The 21,679-nt window shown below is 46.0% G+C and overlaps 5 protein-coding genes across 5 annotated transcripts; 2 read left to right on the top strand and 3 right to left on the bottom strand.

The window, feature by feature from the left end:
* Positions 1 to 2,292: 2,292 nt before the first annotated feature.
* On the top strand, positions 2,293 to 2,714 carry RhiXN_08128 (uncharacterized protein; the record flags this gene model as incomplete). Its single annotated transcript, XM_043327944.1, has 4 exons — positions 2,293 to 2,331; positions 2,382 to 2,441; positions 2,495 to 2,581; positions 2,640 to 2,714. The coding sequence occupies 4 exons, from the start codon at positions 2,293 to 2,295 to the stop codon at positions 2,712 to 2,714; spliced, it is 261 nt and encodes an 86-aa protein (XP_043183329.1).
* A 1,993-nt stretch (positions 2,715 to 4,707) lies between these two features.
* RhiXN_08127 (Fungal specific transcription factor domain) lies at positions 4,708 to 9,215 on the bottom strand (the record flags this gene model as incomplete). Its single annotated transcript, XM_043327943.1, has 25 exons — positions 4,708 to 5,061; positions 5,113 to 5,132; positions 5,188 to 5,293; positions 5,349 to 5,442; positions 5,490 to 5,497; positions 5,549 to 5,677; positions 5,727 to 5,934; positions 6,077 to 6,142; positions 6,205 to 6,403; positions 6,465 to 6,543; positions 6,599 to 6,617; positions 6,665 to 7,114; positions 7,180 to 7,280; positions 7,336 to 7,391; positions 7,443 to 7,669; positions 7,721 to 7,989; positions 8,048 to 8,263; positions 8,324 to 8,398; positions 8,456 to 8,503; positions 8,566 to 8,688; positions 8,738 to 8,779; positions 8,834 to 8,893; positions 8,946 to 8,976; positions 9,043 to 9,125; positions 9,177 to 9,215. The coding sequence occupies 25 exons, from the start codon at positions 9,213 to 9,215 to the stop codon at positions 4,708 to 4,710; spliced, it is 3,102 nt and encodes a 1,033-aa protein (XP_043183328.1).
* Positions 9,216 to 9,427: 212 nt separating this feature from the next.
* On the top strand, positions 9,428 to 10,957 carry RhiXN_08126 (Tyrosine kinase specific for activated; the record flags this gene model as incomplete). The annotated part of the gene is made up of 9 exons (XM_043327942.1): positions 9,428 to 9,537; positions 9,596 to 9,629; positions 9,693 to 9,734; positions 9,795 to 9,950; positions 10,006 to 10,059; positions 10,118 to 10,186; positions 10,240 to 10,494; positions 10,546 to 10,762; positions 10,905 to 10,957. 9 exons carry the CDS (start codon positions 9,428 to 9,430, stop codon positions 10,955 to 10,957), a joined length of 990 nt encoding a protein of 329 aa, XP_043183327.1.
* Positions 10,958 to 11,288: 331 nt separating this feature from the next.
* RhiXN_08125 (ICE-like protease (caspase) p20 domain protein) lies at positions 11,289 to 13,379 on the bottom strand (the record flags this gene model as incomplete). The annotated part of the gene is made up of 10 exons (XM_043327941.1): positions 11,289 to 11,363; positions 11,568 to 12,025; positions 12,095 to 12,119; positions 12,176 to 12,187; positions 12,237 to 12,284; positions 12,354 to 12,445; positions 12,499 to 12,672; positions 12,733 to 12,793; positions 12,854 to 12,948; positions 13,166 to 13,379. 10 exons carry the CDS (start codon positions 13,377 to 13,379, stop codon positions 11,289 to 11,291), a joined length of 1,254 nt encoding a protein of 417 aa, XP_043183326.1.
* A 4,584-nt stretch (positions 13,380 to 17,963) lies between these two features.
* On the bottom strand, positions 17,964 to 21,322 carry RhiXN_08124 (Fungal specific transcription factor domain; the record flags this gene model as incomplete). The annotated part of the gene is made up of 14 exons (XM_043327940.1): positions 17,964 to 18,359; positions 18,409 to 18,428; positions 18,484 to 18,589; positions 18,649 to 18,742; positions 18,796 to 18,803; positions 18,862 to 18,990; positions 19,048 to 19,255; positions 19,371 to 19,481; positions 19,542 to 19,740; positions 19,840 to 19,918; positions 19,968 to 19,986; positions 20,037 to 20,510; positions 20,566 to 20,669; positions 20,723 to 21,322. The coding sequence occupies 14 exons, from the start codon at positions 21,320 to 21,322 to the stop codon at positions 17,964 to 17,966; spliced, it is 2,547 nt and encodes an 848-aa protein (XP_043183325.1).
* Positions 21,323 to 21,679: the final 357 nt, after the last annotated feature.

The following is a 21,679-nucleotide window of genomic DNA, read 5'->3' as shown; positions in this document are numbered from 1 at the left end:
AGTTCCACTATCGCTAGCGATGATATCAAATCGCATTCAGATCATCCACGCTCATCATTAAGCGCGCATATACTTAACAGGACTACAAAGAGACCGCAAGCAAACCACATACTCAGAGAGCTAATATCGACATGCGCAGTCGATATCGTGCTCCCATTCTCACGGAGAGTTTGACGTAGTGACAAGCCCCACATGCATCACATGGGAAACGGCGTGGCAGAAGGTGTATAAATGATAAAGTTCAATATCAAAGACTATTAATCCTATCGGCTTCTATTTTCTTTAAATAGGAGTCCTAAGCTTCCCTATTTGGGTAAATGTCTATGCGTAGGCTAGCATGATGTTATGCTACGCGAGGTTCGTTGGTGGGCTGCATGTGCTTCAAACTTGTATTTCCGTACTGCCGTCGGGTACTTGTAAATGTGATAATTCGATTACGTTTGGCTACGTTGAAGATCAGTGACTTGAGCCCTGAGCAGTGGAGTGGCGAGGTTGCTTGTATCAGGTTGGTCAGCCTGGTACACGATTTGGCGCTTCTAATCAGAGGTGGGATAGTTGATTATGTTTTCGTTCGAGGGGAGTGGTCGTTCCGTGCTCCCGCGCAAGGTGAGTTGTATTAAGTACCGTCATTCCTTTGCCATTTTAATAATCTGCTTGAGAGCCAAGTTGGACTCGAGCCCGTTCCCCTCATATGATCCCATAGCCCGACCTGAAAATACGTCGCTTTGGGATATCCTCCGTAGAAAAGGCAAACACAACAAGTATGCCAATTCCAATTATGAGGCTGTTTATTGAGGGCCCAATACCCAAGTAATACCAGATATCGCAATTCAAGTTCAACGAATGTAAAAATCCTTGGGCACGCTCCACCCATGTTTTCAAGCTGTAAACTAATGCCACATGACCTCTCTCCTATTACTCGCACACGTAAAGGAGGTACATCTGCGAGTACTATTACGGCGGATGATTAGCTTATATGACATTCAAGTAATAGTGTTTGAATTTAAAGCAATTTATCCGGGCTGAAAAGCCAACTCGCGAGTATGCGGTGGTATAGAACATGCCCCACAATCACCACATACGCCGGGTCTGATTATATACGTGTAAAGAAAATAAAATATATAGGTCAATGCCCGGCTTCGCTCCATGGAATACCCCTGCTCCATTCCCACAATTGTTGCCGAGTGATGGTAGCATCCGCCGGGACATTGTCACTTTGGTCAGTACGTGAACCCCCAACAACGAGCAGGCGTACATAGGCGTTTTGAGCCCCTTCTACTATGCTAGGGACTTTATTCAGTTGGTAAGCTCAACATTGCCCAAGCAGGCGTCAAAGTACATCGCCATGGTCACTTGTGTTGTGGTATAGTGTCATCGGGTCTCGCGGGAAATGTCCCCAAGTACACTGCGTCCATCCCTTGTGTATTATTAGGGTTGTAAAATAAAACCTTCCCACTTATGTTTGATAATGAGCGAGTGAGAAAGGATCCAAGTAATGATTAGAGTAGTACTGGCCAACACCAACACCCTGCAAGATGACCCTCAAGATAGACCTTTGCTAATTAGGATCGTGGGAGTTTCTGAGAGAGAGTATTCATTTTTAGTCTCTGAATAAACATTCGCAACATAGGATATCCGAAGAGGCGTATATTCAGGTAGAGAGTAAAAGAGATCCGTAGAAGAATGATAATTTATAATGCTTGGGATCGTAGCGAGCCAAGTGGGAGTTAACAATATCAAGTGGCGCGTTCATCCGAGAAGACTCAATCATTAATAGTATTCAGAGTCGGGCGAAAGACCAAACTATCCCAATTGCAAGAGTCTAGTTATATCTCCACATTGGATACCAGTGATCAAATTAGAATATGCGAAGACTTATCGGGTAGTGTTCTATGCTAGATAAAGATGTGTCCAAGGCCGAGTTTGATGAGTTTTAGCATGTACGAGAAAAGAGCCCAGGTTTCGCGTTGAGTGCCACTGGTTTCCATTGTAGATAATAAAATTGACGCTTGACAGGGTGAGTAAATTGAACTAGGGAGTCCACTGCAGGATCATGAGTTCGAGCAAGAACTGAATTGCGGCTGTGATGATAATATATTTAGAGATAATAGGTGCGGAGAGACTCAGCACAACCGCTTGGTTTACTCCAGGATGGGCTCTTGGGGTCACAGTCGATTCTCGGTATTGCTCGGTCCAAGTTGCCATGATTTTTGACTTGTGCTGACTAATCAACGGTAACCAGATTACACGTTACCTAACTTGTCGCCTACAGTCCGCCACGTCGACCTCACAATGTCTTACCAGATTCAAGCTATAATTGATGGAAAGATCGTAAGCGCTCTCCTATTATAGACCTGAAAAAATATACGAGCTATTTTCAGGACTTTGAAGGCCAAGAATTGGTGGAGACAACAATGCACTATGCGCTCGTTGGAGCGACGGTGAGTGTCCCTTCCATATCCTAAGGCGCAATTTGCCAACTGATATTCATTAGGCGTTTTCGTTTGTAGCCGGATATGTGACTCAGTCACTTCAGATATGCTTTGGCTCATTCACCCTTGCCACGTTGGCTGTGATGCTTGTATGTGTACCACTTTGTTGCGTAATATTGAGAGCAGTCTGACGAATACTGTTTTTAGGCATTTGTACCACCATGGCCATTCTTGAATCGTAACCCTCTTAAATGGAGGAAATCAAAAGGAAAGGGCGAATAAGTCTTCCGCGTTGGAAGCCAGCTTTTCTATAGGATGTCACTGAGCCCATAATCCATTTTGAATCCATCTTTATTTCAAACATTCCCTCGAAATGGACTTAGACGGGTGGCCCCACGTTCGTGACGGACTCAACTCCAATCGCACCACTTCCCCTTTCTGGAATGACAACCTTGCTATTTTTAGTAAAAGTCAATTTGACCTGCCAGACTAAAGGACAGCATTTCCGTTTGCCGACTCTTGTGGTCTGGGATCAATTTCGTCTTCAACCAACGTCAATGGTATATATTTAAGGATAAAACGATGCCCTCCAAAACCCTGATAGAAAACGGTAGGGGCAACAGAGTGGATAAATGTGTATGTTGCTATTCTCTGTCCAGTACTTAACAGGGAATGATTGGACTTTTTTTAATTGGGTGTTGATTTGCAGCTTCAAACACTCAGCAGTCGCTGTTTGATCGTGCCGGCTTTGATATGTTGAATCAACGTCGGACGAAATTAGAACCGGTCTAAATCTAGTAGCTGGTCATAATTTAATCGCGTCAGGCCGGGGTCGCTGTTCGCGATAAGGCGACTCGGGGAGAATCCTGAGTCCTAAGGACTCATTTAAAGTGGCTAAATACGATTGGTATATGGCCACTTGGAGCCCCAAGTGATGAATGTAAATTGACTTGATTCGATATTTGTTACATTTCAAGGCAAAAAGACCCGATGAACTCATGAGGAGCTGAGAAAATTCTGCATATATGACTTAGTACATCCGCTGCCACTCGAAGTGCTAAAAATTAACTCGGAGACGTTTGTTTGTAGGCTCATGATTCTGGAAATTTCGTTTGAGTAACCGCTTTGGTGTCTTTTATTATAGCGTCAACAGAAATCTCCAGAAACCGCCCCCAACTTGGCAATGCACCCTAAACTGCTAAGCTTTACTAGGCGCATATATGAATATATTCTATTCGCAAATGTTTGATACTTGATCGAGATGGTTCGGCTGAGGATGACGTCAGTGCCCAAATATGCCATCGGAGAGCTGAAAAATATATGCATATTGATACGATGGGATAGTAGAAGTCTCATTAGGAAGTAACGCTTATAGGTGTAGATTCTTCAGTTCTCCTGAGATTATTAATAAAGCGTAATTTTCAAGGCCTAATTTCAAGTCGAAAGATAATTCATGCATAATGATGTTGATAAGGTCCGGAGCACACACTGAAACGAGGTGCCTCTGTTACCCTGGGAGCAACATATATTGAGGAAGCATGTAATATATCTGTAGATTCTCTAATAGGTGCATATCTCTGCTGCTTGTGGCAATAAGGATGGAGTCTAGCCGGCGGTTTCGGGGGGCACAGCCGCGAAGCACGGTGAACCCCAAAAGTGCGAAAAATCCGCACCTAAAATAGCAGAATCCGCACCTCGACGACACACAGGGGTGAGTTGAGGATGCGGATTCATGGAAAAAATGGTCGGATTTTGCCAACACTCCGCATATAACGCGCGATTTTTCACGTTCAGAAAATCCGCACTTTTGGGGTCCACCGTGAAGCGGCAGCAGGTGTGAGCCACTCTCCCCCCGCCCCCCGCCACGAGTACCACTCCCGGGTCGGGTGGCCAAAGGACTCCATATGCGCAATTAGAGAGAATTCAGTCGAGAAAAATGAGGTACTACTAGCGTGTAATGCGCGAGTCTTGCAAGTAATGCGATCGGGAGTAAGGAGAGGCTCAATGACCATATGGCATGTGATCTGGCCGAGTGCCGATATTAGCCCTTTCGCGGGCTGCAGTGCACCACCTCATACTACCTCAAAACGTGCAGCTAATACTGATTTGCCATTTTGCCTTTGAATAGGCAATGTTGTCGACTACGAAAATAGCATAGCTCTTGATTGTAGGGTGCCTTACGCAATTGGCAAAGGCCAAAGTATACATATTTATACAATAAAAAGAAATTGTGTTACAACATGTACATCAATCCGTGGTTGTGATCCACGCATAATTATGCTAAGAACATCGAAATTCCCCAAATACCGGGTAATAGAAGGTTATCCCAAAAGCTTTCGTGTCCGGCCTCAAAAATAGGATTATCTGTGGAGAAACCAGGCCACTGGTTATCTAAACCTACACTGGCTCGGATGTCGGGGTTCGGTTGCTCCATCTCCCGTGCATCTGATACAGCCGTTTTAACCAGAAGATGAGACAAATACTGCGCGTACAAGGCGGGAATGTGCCGGCCATCCACAGCATTTGTCCTCAAGTTACGAATGAGCGTCTCAATGAGAAGAATCGCTCTCTCGCGTTGCAAGTCAGTTAACGTGCAGTGCAGTAATTTTGTAGAGCGTGGCTTAATGAACTACGCTACGGGTAATTAACCTAATGGAAATGCACATTGGCATGTACTTACCTTGATCAAGAACATGGCGGCTATCGTCAGTTGTTGTTAAATTATGATCGTTCCCTCTGTGTTTTCAATCCTCACCATAAACCGACCACAACCACGCTTTGTCCGGTGAGTGTCGATAAGATTCATATCTTTGCAGGTTCTCGTTCATGGTATGCAATATCTCTGAAGCTGCATCAATTGCCTGCTCATGAACATATACTGAGTTATAACCAATAGATGGGTCAAGGCTTACTTACAGGGGCGAGAAGCGCGGCTGAAATTACGCTGGTTGCCTTGTACGAACGCTCCAGCGCAAGCGAGTGCATCATTAAGTGGTAGTATTTGATCGCTCTGGCAGATTAGTTTCAGCAAATAGGTATTGGATAACATTGACTTACAATGACATCTGCAAGATATCTGAGTCAACAAGTTTCTTATTAACGAGCCCAGTACGTACCTGTCCCAGCCAATATTGGTACGAAGGAGGCGATGGCTCGAGACTGCTTGCATGACTATACCTGATGCCCTCCATGAAATGCATTATTTCTTCATCAAACGCAAGAGCGATTGATGCAAAGTCGGTGTTCTATCACCTGGTCAGCCCATCCCATGCTTGGCTTGATCAAGAGACTCACCCAATTAAAGCCGGTCGTACTTTCCACATCCGAATAAATATTACTAGCATATTTTGCTACAACGTGAAGTAGTTTGTTATAATCACAAAGATGCAAGTCTAGAAGTCTGTTGTATGGTGAACTTCTCAGCCATTCTAGAGAACGATTGGAAATGTAATTCTCGGGGATGGCAGAAGGTCGGCCAAACATAGTTGTCAATTCTTGGTCCCTAGATCGATTAAGTGGGGAAAATGAGAACGGAGTGGGAGAGTGTCAGAAAAGAAACTATCAGGTGAAGACAGCGGTGAGAATAAGAGTATACCCACATATTATGGCAAACCAACCACGTTCTCGCTCTGTTCAAAGCATACCTCTCATGTGTATCATTCATATAACCTGCCGGAACGTCTTGGTGCAGATTCAAATCCAGTCCAAGCCTGCACATTCCGTCAAAATATGGGTTGAATAATATTTGATCAATACTCGCCTTATGCTATACCCCAAGTATAGCCATGCTCGATCTTCAGGCCAGTCTTTCGTGGGCTGTTGGTAGATGCTAAGTAGCAGGTAGGCCTGACACACTTCGAGAGTTTTCTGGTTTTCTGTTATCGCGGCCACGGCAGCGGACTTAACGTGTTGCATTAGGGTTGCATGCATTGCGGGGCGCTCAGCCCAGTATCGCGACGCAACACCACAGACTGCGAATCAACGGCAAAGGAATATAAGGATATATAGAAAGGAAAAGGTAGGTATACGCACTAACTGTGAACAAAAACGGGCTGCATGTTTTAACGTTCCAAGCAGTGTGAATCGTGGGGTCCAAGAGCGCAATTGACACCTAGAAACCCAAAGAATTGAGCCATGCTTCATAAAGGCCATGCCCGAAACCGCACATTAAGCTTATCATGAAAACTAGCTCGTCATCAGCGCCAATCCCCAAGTGTCCGGGGTGAACTTACATAGAAAACAAATGCTCAACTTCATCATCGCCAAGTATCTTCATTATCGGAGTTTCAGGTATCATCTGCCTCTTATAAATCCTCCTTAGTTCGGGATTCAGTTCATGAACCGGTCGAGTATATGACAAGTTCGCAGGTACAGACTTGTCCGTTCCCTGAGTATGATATGCCGGCCCAATAGTAACGCCCATGTCCCGCGTATTCAGAGCATTGGGCGATGAACCAGCTATTTGCTCGAGAAACGTAGGTAATTGCGCTCCTTCCCTCGACTGGGGGTATTCCCAAGGCGTTTTACTAGCGATCAATGAACGAACCCCTCGTTCAGTCCAGTGCAGGTTGTCCTCAGTGTAATTTGCTTCATCCTCTGTCCCCTTTCTGGAAAGGACTTGAAGAAGGCCTTGAACGACCGCCTCCTTTTCTTCGAGAAGAGCGGCGAGCTGGTCTGGCCCTCTATAAACATGAAGCAGGTGTTTGAGGGTCCCAAGGTCATAAATCTTTTAAAAAGATGAACGGACCTAACGGTCTGCCTGAATTTCCGTGGCTGAATGATGCAATCACTTCCGGTCGATTCACAGCGAAAGCAGGTATTTGAGTCAGGGGGATACCTGCACTTCATCTAAATCTTCATGAGCCTCGATGCTGGTCACTATTCTAGGAGGGAGAAAACTCACCCTGAACTGTCTGCAATTCTCACATGTAAATGCATAACTTCCACCGGGGGCAGCCGCTGGGAAGTTGTTAAAGCCTCCAGAAAGCCAAGTGAAGCATGAAGCATTACCTGAGTGCTGGCGCGTTTGGGAGCGAGCGCGTTTGCGGCCAAAGCTACCGGATGAAAACGCCAAGCCTCTCATTCGGGTCGGTGGATACTGTACGTCTGTCGAAGTGTTGAGTCTAGTCTGTGGTCTGTATCTTGAGGTTGGTTGGATGGTCGAAATCAAATACTCTTGAACAGGTATTGCTCGCTGATATGATAGGGGCTGGTCACGATCGACAGAAGGCTGAGATCTAAAAAGACTCAAGTGTCAAATCACATAAGTCTCGCCGAACAAGACTTACAATTCTGCCAAAACTTTCTCTGATGCTGGTTCCTCGACATCCATTTCTGCGTTTTTGTCCATAGCTGAAAGAGCTGATCGCGCCAACGCATCAACCGTTGGCCGTTGTTCTGGCATCCAGACCCAACATTGAGCAAGCGTGGCCCAGCTATCTGAGAGTTCAGTATCAAGGCAATTGCTTGAGCGACCAGGGAGTTTCTTCGATAATATCTCCTGCTGCACTCGTAGATCATGCTTAAATTTGAAATATGGTAGCTTTCCACTCATAATCTAGAGTTGTATGCATGGAGATGAATAATGGTTACGGAACAGAGGAAGTTTAGCGAACCTCAAATATTGTGCACCCCAAAGCCCAAACATCAGATGCAACGGTTGGGATCGGAACATGATCCTCGGCATTGATATCCAGAAGCTCCGGGCTCAGCCATCGAATCCGACTGACCTGGGATATAGAAGGGACGAAAAGCCCAAATTCTTCGACCAAATTCGATAGTCCGAACTCCCCTATCTTAGCTCGACCATGCATGTCGACGAAGATTTTATCCTGGGTCGTAATCATGATATGAGACAATGGCATCACAACCAAAAGAAGCGAGGGGTTCACCATGCAAATACAACCATGAATGACCGGGGGATTCTGCAGATGCAGATAGTTTACTCCAGCCAGGACTTCTGAAATCTAGTAATAGTGGTACGTATATGTCCAAAAAAAACTGCCGGAACGTGGCCCACCTACCATGCTTTTCCGTCGGCTGATGTGGTCTTCTGGATGCTGACTCAAATACTAGGGGATCACTTGTCAATGCCACAGTTTATACACAAGCCAAATCATGCCAAAATTCTAACCTGCGTGGCAGTGCCATTTACACAGAACTCGGTGTAAATCACCAGCTCTGCTTGAAGACCGAACAGACTAATAACGTGTGTATGTCGCAGAGCTTTCCATTGCTCAACCTTTGATAGGAAAGCCTATAGGAGAGTCAAAACACATTTCTGGCCAACTCAAAAACTCTCTTACGCTGGTGAATACTTCCCACAATTCTGTCGCTCCTTTCGAACTCTGGCCTCAGATCGTTGGTGTGCCCAACCTAAGTGACGTGTGTTGGCCACTCACCTTTGGATTAAGATTCTCTCGAAGTGACTCCAAGCTCATTCGAACGGCTTTGAGTACATACTATATTAGGTTTATTTAGTGACTTGATGATGTAGCTGAGGGGCAGTGCAACCTTCTGACCGTGTGCATCCGGAATATCAACCCTGAGACACAACACAAAGTAGAAAGGCGTAAACCTCGGATGCTATCCTATGATTTATTCAACTTACAACCAGACATCTGCTGCATTTCCTCGCGCCAAGAACTTGGTCCCATTCGGAATGGGTCGATCGCGTTGTGCTCGATCTATAGGCTTCGAACAAAATAAGACCAGGGACAGATAAACATCATATGGTAAATTCACCACTAGAATTGTTCCGGGTGGTTCTTCCTCGGATTCCATCTGAGCTTTAGTATCTGGTTGACAAGGTGTGGCTGGACCGGGAATAGTCTCGTATAAGTACCCCAACAGGTGGAGATTGTGTAATGTTACAGTAACAGATTAGAACTGCCGGCTATGACAATAAGCGCCCGGATAAGCTCACCAAGGGTATTTGGAACTCTGGGGCCTTTCCTTACTCGCACCCGCTTTCCATCCAAAGTCCTCGTACCGGTATGAGTGGCTGTAAACACAGCCTGAGCCAGCCGTTCACAATCTTTTCCTCATGTGAATTCGACACTATTGACAAGGTAATTACGAGAGGTGCTCATGCGGATCTCGTATGGTATGTACTACTCCCCATAAATGTACTAGTCTAACCTTAACCAACTTGCAACTTTCAGTGGGACTTTGAAGGTTGTTCGGCCGCGTAAAAGGGTGACCTGTGGCTCCTTCTATCCCTATTTGAAATTTACCACTAACTGTCTCACTTGCTCGTAGGTCGCGGTAAAGGCGTTTCGCCGCGTTACTGCTCAGGACAAAGTGCGTCAAACCTCTGGTCTATAAAATGCTACTGCATCCAAGCCTTACAACTCGCTATAGATTTCTATCGAAAATGAGTTGGCCATCTGGCGGTTGCTATGCGCTCATCCTCACATAGCCTCGTTCATTGGAATTGCGCCCATCGATAATTACCACCCGAAATATTTTTCACAAGGTCCAGTGTCAGACTACTATGTTCATGGCGATCTTAATATGGTACAGTAAATGGGCACCTCTCCCTATTACGAACTTAGGTATATGTTTTATCTAGTATCTATACAAGGTTGATCCGGATGTAAACAATCACGAAATGAGATTTCTGCTGGTAATAACATCAATCATTCCTCATCTCATTGAAAACAACATTAAGTTACCTGTTATAGCTCCTAGGCGTCGTACGAGGACTTGCATACATCCATTCGCAATCGATTGTGCATGGAGACTTAAAGGCGGTTAGAAAATGTTTCTTGGCATCATGAATTACTGAGATATCAGTGACTCATAGGGTAACGTTCTGATCGACGGTGAAGGTCATGCGGCGAGGATATGCGATTTTGGCTCTTCCAGAATCGAGTGCGGGTGCTATTCGGGCCCACAGACACAGGAAGGAACACTTGCATGGGACAGTCCAGAGCTTTGGTACGATCCTCTTACTGAAGGCGAAGGTGATGAGGAAGACGACGACGACGACGTGGAGGAAAAGGTGCGGCAGCGCACTCAAATGTCAGATGTTTGGGCGTTTGGCTGTGTCGCTTTGGAGGTGTGTATCATTTGTTACTTGGTTGTATTTCTTAATTAGGGAAGTACATAGGTGCAAATGGGGATGGCACCTTGGGACCCCGAGCGTGAAGGGAATCTTAGGAAAATGTGTGCTAGACAGTATAATGCAGGAACAGGGCATCCAGTACAGGAGTCAGCCTTGGAACTACATTGTCATCCGATCGCAAGCAAAGTGTGGAGCATGATTCAAGACTGTTGGGAAGCGGACCCATCACGGCGGCCAGAATCCAGTAAACTGATGACACTTTGTGAGTTGCTGGCCTTGCAACTGAAAACGATGTAAATGGTGTTGCATCATTTAATTTTCATTGGGTTCTGGGTTTATTATTTGCACCTTCATTTTCACCAATATTAAATTCTCCAAAACGAGTATTCATCCTTATTCCCCAGTGATCAGGGGCCCCGGAGGAGAAAAGGCGTTGTCTAGTGCCCACAAAAAGTGATATTTGTATTGGTATCTAAATAATGAACCGCTCATTCAGCTTGGAACTCTGCTAAAAAAGGCCGATAAGTTAGCGAGTCAAACTTCAAACTCTCACGACTGAACACTACCCACAGCTAAATCACTGCCTCTCCCAAGGGACGTCCATAATTGTATGTACTGAAGGTTTATCCCTTTTGTTATTGATGAAATTTTATCTGTTGCACTTGTCTGGCTGCTCAGAGGAACCTTGTTTTGGTTCGTATTTCTCCTCATCATTTCTACAACTTTTGCGCTTGATCAAGAATATTAATCGAGGCACTAGAAAAAAAGTAGGCCTGATTTCAGAAAACTTACTTAACAATATCAAAGAGCTCGCCCACGGTAGATGTCCTTCCGCTAACCTCTTCCACCCCCTTGACGAACGCCTAAAGTGGCATAGTTCAACAAACGTATTGTACTTGAACTTACTCGCTTCAGGACTATAGCGCTTGTACTTCAACTTACAGACGTAAAATAACCCCCCTTGTCTCCTTCTAATGCTACTTGACGTTGATGACAACCCCCCCCCCCCCACGTTAGCTGCCGCGATAGTTACTCTTCAATAAGTTCAATGGTAATAAATGACATACCATGTTAGCCTTTATATTATCCTTTTGTACTTCATCTGGTGGTAGTTTCTCTTCCATTTTGACTTTGCCGGAAGTCATAATGTTGTCCCCTTGTTTGTCGGATTCAGGAACCAAGGTTGGAGGGCAAAAGTATCGATATACACTTGTGGCGAAGCCGGTCAGTCCTCGAGGAAACTCGCATGACTCTATAGTATCCATATCATTCATGCGCCGAACTTCACTGAGTCCCATAGATCCATGGAGTGATGATTGTAAAGGTAAACAAATCTTAGCCTCATAGCGCTCACTGATTGGGCCATTTCTCAAGATCACACCCCCGTTGATCTCGGGCTCTGCACCAACCCGAGAATGTACGTCTTGTAATGGGGGGATTTGTGATACAGGTTGCTCCAGCCCTGTGTTTTCGTCGCATACCATAGAGCCACGAAATCCAGCGCCCAGCAATTTGAAGTTATTGTCTACCAGAAAACAAGATTGTTTATGGTGAGCTGTCAGTTTTGGGTAGCTAGACATGATGAGGGACTTACTTGCTATCCTTCCACTATGGCAGCACTAAGTTAGGATATCTCAGTATTGAAGCAGCTCTATTGTGGAACATTGGTCCTTACATCGATTGTACACTAAAGGATTGGGGTTAGTTTCAGTAGTAAAAATTAATACTGAACATACCGTTAATGTAGATCCCTCAGGTAGGGAGGAAAAAACCTGATTCAGCTCCTGCGGGTTTAAACCGGATAAGCTATCATTCACAGTCCGGCATAACGACGGTGTAGCTTGAGAGCGCACCTCGTCGCGTATTCGGTAGCTGTTTTGCCAGTCTACGACGTCAAATTCACGAGTGGCATGTGGCGGCTTATCATGACAGTAGGCCGAAAGTGCTCAAGTCATTGGTTAGTAATGAAGCGATACTCATAAGTAATAAGAGAAAAACCTTCACTGTAACGCTTTAGCTCAGAGACATCAATCGTTTGTGAGGTGACCCGTAGTTTATCGGTTTGATCTCCATAAAGCTCTGAATCGTCCTCTTTTGGGTCAACCCCACCCTCTGGGATTTTTCTTGCCAATTTTCCAGAAGGATCTTCAAAAATCTCACCATGCCCACTGACTTTCAAAAAAAGGAAATTTAACCAGCGATACATCTAAGTGCTATTAGGAGTCTACTCACAGTGAAAGTAACGATAATCCCCCCTCCGAGTACCACGAACCAACCATTCCAAGCTCTTGACCTTTGAAAGTTTCAAACTTTACAGTTGGTACCGCATATAGTCAACCAGATTCACACTCACAATGTTCTTTTTGGTTGGTTGACATTTGTATTGGTTGGCATTCACTGCCCTTGCTAGTAAAATTCGGATATTTTCTTTCTTATATCCATGCTTCACTGGGCGAGCCGTTAGCCATCATTAACCACATGATTAAGCTTGATATTAGGTAAGAAACAACACACATAACATGCAATATATGTTCAATATATCCTTTGGGGTCCCGGGAAGGGGTATATTTCTTGTATCAGTCTCATATTGCCCTCCAACCTAACACTGAGTACTCAGTACTCAATAATGCATGCGTGAGTAGACAAAAGCATACTATCAGCGCACGTTGTTTGGCTGGTCCTTTTGAGTTGTAAGTTGATTTATCCGTAGGCATTGAATCGCCATGTCGAATTGCGTCTCCAAGACAGCGCCAAAGGTTAACGTTAGTCTCTACACTTCCCTCATCACCAACTCCAATGAGCGGTTCTGGCACCACTACTACAGCTTGTGAGGGGTGTATCCATGCTCCAGGAACATGAGGTTCACAATCTTCTAACATATTGATATCTTGGCCCTGATTATTTTCATCAAAGGGAGTAGGCTCTATATGCACAGCTGGGAGATTTGTTTTTGATCTTAAAATCTCCAACAAAGGTTGCCCTTGAGCGGATATTTGAGAAAAGCTAATCCCTGAACAATCAAGTGATATAAAGTCAGCCCAACTATGGAAATCATCAGAGCGCAGGCCATCACCATCCATCATTAAAGACTCAGACAAAACATGCATTGATGCTGAAGGGTTCTGATGTGAAAAGAAATGGTAAAAGGTGTACCAAACAAGTTTATGGGGGTGACGTGGCCTTTACCATCAGATTGAGCGCCATGCGTCTGGTCCATGATAAACCGCATTGCACATACACTTGCGCCCAAAAAGATTGAGCCATGTGAGCTCAAATCAGTGACGCTCACGCGTCACCCGCACAATTGAGAATTTGTTTACAATGTAATAGTAAATTATGTAGATACAGTAGTATAGAACATATGTACAAAGTTTTAGATCAAAACTAAGTCTCCTTGTGGAGATACACGTGAGCAAAATTTTTGGGCTGGCTCATTCTTTTTGATCACTTTATATAAGCTACTTGGTCCTCCCTCATCAAGTGCCATTTACCACCCCTTTTTACGCTCAAATACCTGCCAAAAGTGCGCAAATGGCTTGATACACTAGTCCCAAGACTAAGGCTCAGATAATTGCACTGAAAAAGCTTGAATACTCAGATTGGGCTATTGTTCAGCTTTTGCAACCTCAGACCAAGGTCTCTCACGCAACTGTTGGTTGTATCTGGGCCAAGTATGGACTTACTGACCGCCCACTTGATTGACACAATCCCATTCCTGGGCGCCCACAAAAATTAACCCCCAGCAACGTCAGATTTGCCACTTTGGCCCTAGCTTGGAGTAGAGTACCAACAGCAGCAAATATTAGACGGCAGTACTTCCCTGCCGTTGGGTCCTCTACCCTCCGCTGCTACCTCCAAGAGCTGGGTTTATGGCCATACAAACGCCGCCAAGTACCCCTGCTCACTTATTGGCATAGAAAAGCCCGTTGCGTGTGGGCCCACAGTCAATTATTCTGGCCACAATCACGCTGGGACAACATTGTCTTCTTGGACAAAGTCCAAATCAAGTTATTTGGGGCCAACAGCGGCCAATATTACTGGAGGCGGCCTAGTGAGTCCCCGTATAATCCCCAATACACCAAAAAGACAATATCTCATGGTGGCAGGGGTATCTTCATTTGGGGGTGCATTACCCAAGAGGGAGTTGGGCAATTGTACCTTATACAACGCAAGCTGAACGCCCCAGGATACATTGAAATCCTTGGGGACGCCTTCTTTGGAACCCTTGCCAACTATAAAATCACCCCGTTTGACATTACATTCCAGCACAACCAAGATCCAAAGCATACAGCCAGGCTGACACAACATTGGCTTGCCAGTTGGGGCGTAAGCGTCCTCCCATGGCCATCAAAAAGCCTGGATTTGAATATAATCAAGAACGTCTGGTGGCATCTGAAGGAGCGCGTGCGTACTCACCAACCTCCCGCTTCAAATAAGGAAGAATTATGGAAAATAGTGAGGGACAAATGGAAACAAATTTCCCCAAAATATATTGGCAATTTGTATGATTCATTACTGCGTCAAGTACAAGCTGTGTATTTAGCTAAAGGTGGAAACACCAAATACTAAAATTTGTATCCAAATTATTCAGTTTTGCATGTCATTTTGGGTGCATGCATGCAGTTGCAGGTGCAATTTGAAAATGCTCAAAAAGAATGAGCCAGCCCAAAAATTTTGCTCACGCGTATCTCCACAAGGAGACTTAGTTTCAATCTAAAACTTTGTACATATGTTCTATACTACTGTATCTACATAATTTACTATTACATTGTAAACAAATTCTCAATTGTGCGGGTGACGTGTGAGCATCATTGATTTGAGCTCACGTGGCTCAATCTTTTTGGGCGCAAGTGTATGTGAGCTTAGTAAGAGGCCAAAACAGTGAAATCATCACAGACAAGATGATCCCCACAATTGGGGGAAGTATTCTATGATACGCATCTTTGGAGGGAGCTTGGCTTTTTGATAGGGAGCTGGTAATGATGTATTAATACTGATATAAAATCTAAATATACATGGCCTAAGTACTAGTATATGATGATGGGCTTGAACATCAAAGATATGGGAACTGCCATTATGAGAACTGCTTTCCCTGTTGACATCTACTGTTGTCTTTGCTTTGATGACACTGAAGACTTTAAGGTACTTCATGGCATCAGCAGAGCTAGTACTACAGAGTTTTTAATTTTGCACAACCCCAATTGATTGCTTGGAGACCAATAGATCCTTGAAGTAGTTTCAAATTCATCACAATATACATAAATGCTGGTGCATCCAACAAAAGAATGAATTAGTCAGCCAGGGCTATTGACTTCCCACATTTGTGTCCGTTGTTTTGCTCATGATCCGCCTCAATATTTGTGCATATCAGGCTGGAGAGTGCCGGTTGTCTACCGCAATACATTCTAATGTGTGTATGAACTTTTTGACTAGTGCAAGAGAGGTTTTGCATTGAGTTTTGGTCATGGTCAAATGTGGCGGCTGAACAGAGCGTGGCTTTGCGAGCTGAAGGGGTGTCAAGTTGGTGTTCTGCGCTGGATGGAATTCGACATGCGTCTGGTTGTATTCGATATTACATGTTACAAGATGATGCACTTGCGCGCAATACTGGAATAATTGTCTGGGCCATATATAATTAGTAGCGGGTGATCCCAATTTGTGTCTGTGGTGAGCTAAGTCAGTATGTTTCACTCCATCCAGGGGAGAGGCGCTCGAGCTAAGCCACAGCCGTCACTTGCTGTATGCTCGATGGCTTTAGGTGTGCCCACTTATTATACCTGACTGCTTGACTCTGCTTTCTAGCAGTTCTATCATGTTCAGTGGAGAAGCCCAGAGCGCGCAAAGACGAGAAGACGAACGGCCGCGAGCAAACAAGCGCACTGTACAAGGTTATAATACTGAAAATCAGTGCGTGTGTTTAAGTGAGAATTGAGCTGAAATCAAGGTCAATACATACTGATTTTAGGTATCAATTCTTCCATAGTCTGATTCATGCTGAGGGAAGCATACTAACATTGTAATTTTCAGGCCATATCCTACTGAAAAAAGGAATCTTTTACTGATGTACTGATTTTCAGGGTCTCGTCACACCACAGTGATATAGCGGTCTGACATCTGCCTAGGATAATAGATAGGTAGCGGCAGGTGAAACAAATTGTGATGGTGGAGCGAGGCAAGCAAAGAGGGGTCGAGTCGAGGCGATGAATATGAGGCGAAGCGAGGGGTGGTCGGCGCGGAGCGGTACCAACGAGGGGTGAGATGAGCGAGCCTGATCCCGACTAACGCAAACAATAGCGAGAGTGGGATGGCTAACCGAGCCGAGTTAATCGCACGAATGCGGCGCTTCAGACGGTGGGCTACGGGTGGCAGACACGTTCCAAATAGTGTAAATAGCGGCGGCATATGTTGGTATAATTCGGTAACTAAGGATAAGTGAAAGGCAAAAGGGAAAGCTAAACTAAATGAGTGCGTGAAAACAGAGACGACGACGACGACTACGGAACTCCTCACCTCAATCGTGCATAGACAATGGTCGCGATGACCGAGGGTTGGCTACAAAACGAAAGCGTTCTTATACTAATGAAAAAGAAAGGCAAGGCACGAACACAGTGATAAATCCGATTAAAAAGAAAGATATATGCGCTGTAAGTGCCTATCTTCTACAGTACGCCCGCCCTTCGGCCGGGTGATATGCCATTGAACTCGCTTGGTTAACATAACAAATGGCTCAGCCCCGTAACATCGTAGAATACATAGAATGAAAAAAAAAATTACAAAGGGGAATATATTTGGAGTTCGAAGCATTCGTGAAGCGTCTATTTGGAATACTTAAAAAGTTGCACTGGCCACATAGAGGCCGAATGAGTAGGGCTTTGATCATCTAGCCTACCTGCAACCAGGCCCCCTCAAATGTGCTACCGGCTTCCCCGTGTCTTGGGTCCGCAAGGCATTAACCTAATAGATGCCGGACAGATCAGAGAAGAAATCTCATTAGTTGTGCAACTTGTTCAATTCGAGCACACAGAAGCTTACACACTCAGAATATGCAGAATTTAGAAACTATTAAAGGATTGATTGCGTGTAGTTCTCATCCCTGCATTGCAAGTATATTGGTACAGTATATGCTTAAGGACCATAAGTCTTGGGGCAGACACAGGACCGCTGATGAGAGCAGCCTGCTTTGTCGTTTTTCGTCCCACCTTTGCAGCATTACGAGTCGAGGAAAATCGCACCAAATCACCGGTTCCCTGGGCCTGATCTCTAGTATTACCAACAGCCATAATAAAATCGCAATTCGTTGATCAAAAACTGGACCAGTAGACCAACAGCCAAGTGTTACATCCTTGAAATAATTTCAAAATTGACCACAGCATGCGTGCATATCAGTACATCTAACAGAAAAAGCAAAACCGCCAACAAAGCGTACAAAAAAAAGAAAACAAAATAGGAAAACAAAAACAAACTTACGCCCGAGGTATCTGGGAAGTAATACCCCACGTACCGGGCAACAACGCATTGTCCCAAAAGTCTCCGGTAAGGTTGTACATGGCCGCCAAGACATCTTCGTCTTGTGCGGACCCCATATCGCTCGGCCCGGGAGTGAGCATTCGCGCGGGAGGAGATTGAACGACCGCGTTGTTATCGGCCGGTTGGAGCTGTTGATCTTTTTCAGCAATCGCATTTATCGGTTTGCCCATGATCCGTCTCAAGAATCGCGCATATAGGGCTGGAGAGTGTCGGTCGTCTACCGCGCTGCATTCTAGCGTGTGGATGAATTTTTCGACTAGTACGAGAGAGGTTTCACGCTGAGTTTCGGTCATGGTCAAATGTGGCGGTTGAACAGAACGCGGCTTTGCGAGCTGAAGGGGGTGTTAGCGTATCGGGGATGCGTTAAGATGTGAACTTTACCTTGATGAGGAACGCAGCGGCTGTTTGAGACATGAATAAACTTTGCTCGAATCGACTCTCGAGATGGTTACTCACCAAATACAGACCACATCCAATGTCCATCAGGCGAATACCGATGATACTCATGTATCGGTAAGTCCTCGTTTGTGATACGCAAGACCTCCGAGGCGGTATCCACCGACTGGATCATGACCGCCTATTTAGCTCAAAGACCTTTTTGAAACGGAAACGGAGACCTACTCGAATAAGAAACATGTTCCCAGGCTCAGACGCGGACCTATGCGCGTGTTCTAGTCCAAACGAGTACATGACCAAACGATAGTACGCAACCGCTCTAGGATCCGAGTATCAGCTCAAAATAAAATATGCCCCTTAACATCGGCTTACAATGGCATCTACAATTCGCTCACAATAATTAGCATACATTTCGATCCCAAAACCCAAGGAACGTACCAGTGCAAGACGATACTGACACGTCGGATGACGAGATTCCGGCGCAGTCGAATACGCATGTTCGGCATCCTGCTTAAACTGCTCCATCTCATCATCAAACGCGCGCGTAATCGGCCCAAACTCGGTACTCTTTCCCCAATTCAATCAGCCTTTTTATTCGTGGATACTGTAATTAGAGCAACGCACCTCGTTGAACCCGCTAACGCTCTCCGGATCCGAATAAATCAGACTAAAGTACCTCGTCACGGTTCGGAGGAGCTGGGTGTAGTAACACAAGTGCACGTCCAGTCGTCCGTTGTACTTGGACCGTCGCCACCACTCTCGCGAGTGCCGCACGATGTAATCTTCAGGAATCGTGGTCGGACGACCAAGGCGCGTAGCCAGCGCTCGATCCCTAGGATTTTTGACACACCAACGTCACATTTTCCACAAAAGGAAAGTGGACGCGCAAGGAAAGAGTAACCGAGCCGGGTCAGACAAGGCCGAGGCGAGGACAAATAGCCACATACATGTTAAAACAAATTAACCACGTCCTCGTGCGATTCAAGACTTCGCGCTCGTGTGTCTCGTTGATGTACGTTTTACTTGCTTGCTTGTACAGCCCCAAGTCCATCGCCAGGCTATAATCGCTTGTGTCAGCAAAGGCATTAATTAAAAAAAAAGTATGAGGAAATACGGACCGGATTGCACACCCGAGGTATAGCCATCCTCGATCTTCCGCCCAGGATTTGGCGGGTTGGGGATAAACGCTGAGTAGCAGGTACGCCTGGCACACTTCGAGTGATTTCCATCCGTCGGTTATAGCGGTGGCGGCGGCGGATTTGGCATAGTGCATGAGGACCTTGTAGAGTTCGGGTCGTTCGATCCAGTACCGAGAGGCTATGGCGCAGACTGTGGCACGGGCACAGGGGCACGAGTGGATGGATCAAACGAATGAGATGAGCAGGTGCTACGGGATGATGGAAAATTTGCACGCACTGACTGTGAACAAGAAAGGACATCGGGCTTTGACTCCTGCAACCGTATGAATGACAGGATCAATGATAGCTATTACTGCCTGTAACACTATGAGCCATTAACACCGGATAAAAAATAAATCTCCCCACATCAATCCTTTCGTGAAATCTGCCCCGATTAAATTAGCATAATCCCAACTCGCGATCCAACCCACTCACATCCTAAACAAATGTTCGACTTCATCATCCGCAATGACCTTCAACGTCAAAATCTCCGGGACCATCTGCCTCTCGACGATAATCCTCCTCAAATCCGGATGCGCCATCGGACCAGGTCTAAAATACTCGGCATTGGCGACTCCAACGTCGTCCCCTTCTTCCGTCTGACTCTTGGAGCTACTCATTCCTTTGGTCTGCCCATCCTCCTTTTCGGGATCGTTGAGCGACAGATCTGCTAATAGGCCGATGGGTGTCGGATCGGGCGGCAAGCGCTCTTCTTCGTTTCCTACTTCGGGATCCTCGCCGGATGGCTGGGCGGGCATGAGCGAACGGGCGGCTCGTTCGATCCAGCGCCATACTTCGGCCGTGTCCGCGCCTGTGTTCTCGGCCGTGCGTGGGCGGGAAACGATACGCAACAGGCCATCGATGATTTCTTGTTTATCATCGATGAGTGCAGAGAGCTGTTCTAGTGGTCTGTGTGCGAGGTGATTAGCAAACGGAAAGTAAATAGGTGATAAACTGGACGCACTCCGAGTTCTTCCTGGGCTTTCGTCCTTCGACGATACAGTCATGTCCGTTCCCTCGACACCGTTGGCACGTTGCGGACCCAGGTGGATCAAACGTGCATTTCATCTAGCCCATCATCAAACCCCCTATCCTCCACACTTTATAAAACAGCCACGCACCTTTAATCGTTTACAATTCTTACACGCCCCAGTCTTGAGCTTTTGACTCTCGTCCGTACGAAGTCGTTTTCCACGAGCGGTAGTGATGGCCCATGTATCATTATCGCTCGCTCCGGACGTGCTGCGCTGGTCAGAGGATGAAGTAGTAGGCGCCAAACTCGCCTGGCGCGGGTCCAAGGTCTTCTTGGGACCAGGTAACAGAGGAGGAAAGCTGCCTATGCCCGAATTCCAAGTGACTTCGGCCGCATTTGCGTTCCAGGCGGGTGGGGCGGCGGCGCTAGCCATGATCGGACTCTCGCGTGGGCTGACCCATTGGTTGCTGGATGCGCTCCACGAGTCGGGATGGGACGAGCGAGGAGAGGGTGTGAGGTAATCCGAGGAATAGCCCTGTGTGTTGAATGCATTGGGGGGAGAGAGGGTTGCGCGAGCCGAGTCCTGGGGAGAGGGGTTATTATAGTATTGCTGCTGCTGCCATGTTGAGGGATCGGCATGAGTAATATACTGTGGATCGGACTGTGTGTAATATGCGCTAGTTCCAGATGGATGCATGGTCAATGCAGTAGGCTGGACCCGACGCTGATTAGTATGTGCATATTCCATCGTAGCGGCATTCATCTAGGGCGTAGAGCGTTGGTCGTCGTTGTAGGATAAAATAATCGATATCGCGGGCGTCCAAGGGTCGGATGACCAAGCCAAATAGCACACTGCCAAATCCCGATTAGACACGGAAAAAGAGCCCGTTTGATTCGGTGTGTGTGGCAGAACAGATAGATAGCCGAACCAGGAAGCCCAAGCACGCGTTCAGGCGAGGTCAGGTCTCCCTACACTCTTGCCACTTGACTAGGGATGCTTGATATCTAGCCACGAGGAGTGGCCTGGACAGCAGCGATGGACGTTCACTCGATCTAACCCACACCCCCGGGCACATCACACAAGCGCCCGGCGGCGTCTCTTCAA

This window comes from Rhizoctonia solani, chromosome 9 (assembly GCF_016906535.1).
Source record: "Rhizoctonia solani chromosome 9, complete sequence".
NCBI classification, from domain to species: Eukaryota; Fungi; Basidiomycota; class Agaricomycetes; order Cantharellales; family Ceratobasidiaceae; genus Rhizoctonia; species Rhizoctonia solani.
The sequence above is the reverse complement of the archived record's forward strand: the minus strand, read 5'-3'. Positions and strand labels throughout refer to the sequence as shown.